Here is a 6,000-nt window from a genome sequence, read left to right on the forward strand (position 1 = left end):
CTTCTCTGACGGCAGGGTAAGAGTGGAGGTGGGTTAGGATTAACACGGACTGCCTGGTGCAGAAATGAGCTGCTTGTATCCAACTAACTGCTAACTGCTGGTGGAGTTTGTGACTGTTAAATGTCGACCATTCTACATCCCACGCAAATGTACGACTGTGTTTAGAATCATGTTTACACTCTACCAAGCGCTAACGCTAGTATGCGTTAGCTGAACTTTACGGAGCATATAATGTGTGCACTAGCTAAATGTAGCCTGTTTCGTATGTCGTTTTTATATATTTTAAATGTGTAACACCACTAGAGTCACGGTGAAACGTTGTTTCGTGTATGAGGTTGACATGACAATAAAACACATTTGAGTTGAATGCTGCCTCATTGTCTGTCTGTAATGGTAGGCGTGGCTTGGGAGTGGAGTCTAAAGCAGCGAAGCAAGTGCATTCTGGGATTTGGTGTCTTTCATTCATATGAAAAAAACACATTTTCTGGCTTATCTCGGCCTAGAAGGCACCAATTTTTTTCACATTTCTACTACATAAGTGACCCAATTTAAAGATATTCGTCTTTCCAACGGTGAAATATCCCTTTAAGTTGTTAATTTGTTATTAATTTAGTGGCCGGTCGGTGTAATTTTGACATAGTTCAATCCAAAGAAAAAGCCGTATTCTGACCAGTTGACAGAAAATTCATCTAGCTGCAAAGACAAACCGATAAGTTGTCAACTATTAAATTAATCACCAACTATTTTGATAATCCATTAATCGGTTTGAGTAATTGTTTATGAAAAAAAAGTAAAATGTCTCTGATTCCAGCATGTTAAATATGAATATGTTCTAGATTATGCTCTCCTCTGGGACAGGAAACTGAATATCTTTTGAGTTGAGGACAGAATAAGACATTTGAGGACATCATCCTGGGCTTTTTGAGAAACACTGATCCACATTTTTCACCATTTTCTGACATTTTAGAGACTAAAAAACTTTCAACAATTCAAACAATTAATGAAAATCGACATTGAAATGAATTGTTAGTTGCAGCCTTAAATTAATCAATTCCATACCAAACTGAACTACAGACAAAAACTGCAAGTTTCTTCTGATTCCCGGGGGATTTTTAACTGTTGTTTTCATTTTCATAAAGGTCATAACAGAAGCTACATTTTTAGTCATTTGTAGATATTTATATAGTTACTGGTTGCAGCCTGTTAAATGCCAATATCCGTTTCCTTTTCTTGGTTTCATCTCATCATAAATAACAGTGTGCGTTTGTACAGCAGTCACACAAAGTGATGACTTTTGGCTCTGGTGAACTGTTTCTTTTTATTGCTAAATAAATAAATAAATGAACCGATAATGAATGAAAAGTAGGGCTGCCCCCCTTTTAGTCTTTTAGTCAGTTGTTTTGGTCTTAGTCGGCTGGATTCATTTAGTCAATAACATCACGTATGCTTTTTCATGCTCAGTGTTATTTCCAAGAAACGTATGAGCACATCTATGGTAAAGAATTAAGTGCTTTTGCATGATTCTTTATAGAGAAACTTAGTTTTACAAGTCGACTAAATACAAGAATTTCTTTAGTTGAGGACAGCCCTAAATACGTTTCTTTAACCATCATTAACAAACACAAGTATAACTTTTGTGAGAAGTTTTTCCTGTATATTGTCAGTCAACTGGAACAGGTGTTTGCTATGTGGCACTGAGAGAGGGAAAGTTATGTTGTAGGCTACACACACCTGATTTCTGTAGGCAAATAAGGGGAGGACATGCATCATAAAAACGGGACACAAACACATACACACACACATACACACACACACACACACACACTACCAGAGTGAAAGAGGAAGATGCACTAACCGTCGCCTTGATGGGGACGTACAGCACCGGCCTGTCCGATGACCCGTTCTTGCCGTCCTGCAGCGTCCCGACCTGGAAGCCCTTGGACTTGACCCAGAATTTAAATTTGGCGTTGATGTGGTTGTTATTCTTCTCGTGCAGGAACACCCCGTTGCTGTTCTCTTCGTCCCCCTGGATCAGGGTCTGGAGGATTTTGTTGTATTTACGCCGGGTCACGGTCTTGGTCTTGCCGGAGTCCCCGTACGTCCGGAGGCACCACTCCTGAAATTCCCCGAACATCTCCGCCCCTCCGCCCGTCTCCTCGGACGCCGGGACCCCGCTGCTGGGACTTCGGCTCCTCGGCTGGTTCTGGTGCTGGTGGTTGGTGGTGGAGGTAGTCACCGTGTCCGCCACACTGCTGCCTTTTCTCGTTGTCATGATACAAACGAGGTGGACTTTGTTTTAACAAGACAAGTGTCCCTTAAAGACCCACTTTGTCCGCTAAAATAGCTCAGAATCGGGTTCGGTTTGGCTAGCGAACGTCGCCGAAACGACAGCACCAAACGGCGGCTTTCTGCCTTCTTTACCAGGGGGCGAACTCAGTCAAGACCAAATAAAATCTGGAAAATCTGGAAAATCTCCAAATCTTCCCTTCTGCTCTTAACCGACCAGTTCAGTCGTTTTAAATTGTCTCCATTCCTCAAGAAAAACACGAACAACGCTCCAAAGTCCCGTACGTTGTTTCTTTTTTTAAATTAACGTCTCAATATTAGCCGTTTGGATATATCCACCTCCTCCTCTCTGCTGTTACGCACCAATGGACATTTGCGAAGAGACCGAAAGAAAAATAAAGAATGAGCGCTCACTGGGGATACCTAAACGAAGACGAATTAACTCCTAACCAGCCCCTGTTAGGATGTAATTTTGCCGGGAACAATGACACAGGGAGGGAGGGGGCACGGACGGACTGGACGGGCGGTGCAAATTGGAGCGATATATGCCCTCTTCAGACACACCTGTTAGAAGCGTGGGTCGGACGGCCTGTCCCGTGAGGGACGTCAGTCACCGCCTTCTCTCTTCTACCTCCTCCTCTTGAGAGAGAGAGAGAAAGAAAAGAGATGAACGGCTAATTATCTCTTTTTCAAAACAAGATAGGCCTATTGCCTAAATAAATACAAATAAAAAAATAAAAACCGAAAAGCCGTGTTTCTGATGTCGGGTCTCCATCACCGTTGAACCGAAAAAGGGCACGGTTTACTGAAAGAAACGACACGTCCTCAAATTAGCGGATTGATTTGCCCATCGGCAGCGCTATTTCTTGGATAGATTCACAATATCCCCCGTCCCTTTGCCCCTCTTCTCTCTCTCGCTCTGTCTCTTCCTCCTCCGGTCTCGGGCTGATGGGAGACAGCCGGACACCTGTTTGAATCCGGTTTGGTCTTTCCTCTCTCTTGCACCCTTAAAGCCCAATACCCCTCATTTCCTCCTTCCTCAAATACGGTACAGCACTGGCAGTAACACCATATAGGCTACGGTATCTCCTCACCAACATCAACAGAGCAACTGTAGTCCTTAACACATGTACAAATAGCTCCACTGCTGCGACACAGCACCAGCCCAGCCTGCAAACCCCCGGGGGCCGAGTCAACGGGACATGCACGCTGCTCGAGCTCAAAAAAGCAGGAAGTGTCCAAAAAGGACGAACACGCGCTTCGCACTCAAACAAACAGTCCCGTAGGTGCCAAAAGGGGGTGTAACAGACTGAAGTGAGAATACACCTCAATATGTGCACTAATCTTTCATCAACAAAAACACTCGAACGTTAAAGAAGTTCAGATGATTGTTTAGTGTCCCGCAGCAATTCAAAATCACATTTCACCAGAATATCTGATCAGTCGTATTGTTCCACCTCATTATATATATATATATATATATATATATATATATATATATATATATAGATATTTAGCTCATTAGGTGACCTGCAGCTGGTACAATACAGTTAAAGAAACTGATGAACAAGTACAACTTTATATATGAAACACACTTAGGACTGCAACTAACGATTATTTTCATAGCTGATTTTTGAGTGTGGCCTAGACATAGGCCTACTCTGAACATATCACTCAAATATATTTAGTTCACTGTCACAGAGGAGTAAAGAAACAAGAACATATTCACATGTCACAAGCTGGAATCATAGAACTTAGAATTTATTTAATTTAAAAAAAAAAGACTCAAAACGATTAATAGTTGACAACTTATCGATTAATCTTTGCAGCTAAATGAGAGACAGATCAAACTAAAACATAAGACAGAGATGGAGGAGATGGAGTAGAAAGCCTATAAAGATGGGTTTTTAGAAGTCCTGTATGACAACAGCCAGACTTTTTATTTGTGTGTCTGAATATTTGTCTGAAAAGGATGTTTGGTGCCAAAGACTAAAAGTCAGTGTTCAGCGTTACCAAGAATTGTTATGGGGACATAAGGTGGAAAAATACTAGGCCCACCTTCAGGAATTAGGGTAACAAGGTTTTCACCTATGCACCATAGACCTTTGCTTTTTCAATTTACCAGCTATAACATTTTATGTCTAAATGTTGGTGACCAAATCCCTTTTTGTCTTTGTTCCTTTCTCATTTATCTGTTCTGTTTATTTGGATCAAACCTCCTCATTCCACTTGTTGTCTATTATCTTTCCAGAAATACACTATATTAAAGTGCTCATATTATGCTCATTTCCAGGTTCATAATTGTATTTAGAGGTTGTACAAGAATAGGTTTATGTGGTTTAATTTTCAAAAAACACCATATTTTTGTTGTACTGCACATTGCTGCAGCTCCTCTTTTCACCCTGTGTGTTGAGCTCTCTGTTTTAGCTACAGAGTGAGACATCTCACTTCTGTTCCATCTTTGTTGGGAGTCACACATGCTCAGTACCTAGGTAAGGACTACTAGCCAGTCAGAAGTAGAGTATGAGGGCGTGTCCTGACAGTACCTAGGTAAGGACTACTAGCCAGTCAGAAGTAGAGTATGAGGGCGTGTCCTGACAGTACCTAGGTAAGGACTACTAGCCAGTCAGAAGCAGAGTATGAGGGCGTGTCCTGACAGTACCTAGGTAAGGACTACTAGCCAGTCAGAAGCAGAGTATGAGGGCGTGTCCTGACAGTACCTAGGTAAGGACTACTAGCCAGTCAGAAGCAGAGTATGAGGGCGTGCCCTGACAGTACCTAGGTAAGGACTACTAGCCAGTCAGAAGCAGAGTATGAGGGCGTGTCCTGACAGTACCTAGGTAAGGACTACTAGCCAGTCAGAAGCAGAGTATGAGGGCGTGCCCTGACAGTACCTAGGTAAGGACTACTAGCCAGTCAGAAGCAGAGTATGAGGGCGTGCCCTGACAGTACCTAGGTAAGGACTACTAGCCAGTCAGAAGCAGAGTATGAGGGCGTGCCCTGACAGTAGCTAGGTAAGGACTACTAGCCAGTCAGAAGCAGAGTATGAGGGCGTGTCCTGACAGTACCTAGGTAAGGACTACTAGCCAGTCAGAAGCAGAGTATGAGGGCGTGCCCTGACAGTAGCTAGGTAAGGACTACTAGCCAGTCAGAAGCAGAGTATGAGTATTTTTCAGACTTTTCAGGCACAGAAGTTGCCGTGTGGTCACACTCATAGATATACATATCCAACCCGTTCTCAAACCACAACTGCCTTTTGATTATCTTATCAAGGCTTTCTCAAGATACACATATGGCAATAAAAGAGGTGACTGAAGAAGAATATTGTAGGCCCAACGTGTAATAAATTTACTGTATTACCGGTAAATCAAGAAATGACCACAGTATGTCATCAGATATTAAGGAAATATGCTAAGTTTAAATACTATTTTCTCTGATAACAATGCTAAAGCCAGTATTTTTTCCTTTGAAATTTACATTCCGGGACGCATTGTCCTCTCCTTTGACAAAAACATGTTACCTCGCAGAACACGGGAGTTGTTGCTCCACCGCTGCCTCCATCCGTTGGTTTGGTCATTAGTTTGTTAGTTCCTAACTCTGATACACCAAAGACACACAATTACACTAAGTCCACAAGCAAGCAACTTTTATTTTGCAAGCCAAAATAAGGACTACTAGCTTACTTACTTCCAGTCAGTCTTGTATAAAGTACCT

At 42.3% G+C, this 6,000-nt stretch overlaps 1 protein-coding gene across 2 annotated transcripts in view; it reads right to left on the reverse strand.

Moving 5' to 3' along the window:
* Positions 1–3,520, reverse strand: part of LOC144521412 (nucleolar protein 4-like) — a 134,035-nt gene extending 130,515 nt beyond the window's left edge. For both annotated transcript variants that reach the window (XM_078255978.1, XM_078255977.1), the window contains exon 1: positions 1,856–3,520. In XM_078255978.1, coding sequence (XP_078112104.1) covers positions 1,856–2,272 — 417 coding nt within the window. In that variant the 5' untranslated portion in view covers positions 2,273–3,520. The remainder of the gene's footprint in view (positions 1–1,855) is intronic.
* Between the last annotated feature and the right edge of the window lie 2,480 nt (positions 3,521–6,000).

Source organism: Sander vitreus, chromosome 7, assembly GCF_031162955.1.
Source record: "Sander vitreus isolate 19-12246 chromosome 7, sanVit1, whole genome shotgun sequence".
Lineage (NCBI taxonomy): Eukaryota > Metazoa > Chordata > Actinopteri > Perciformes > Percidae > Sander > Sander vitreus.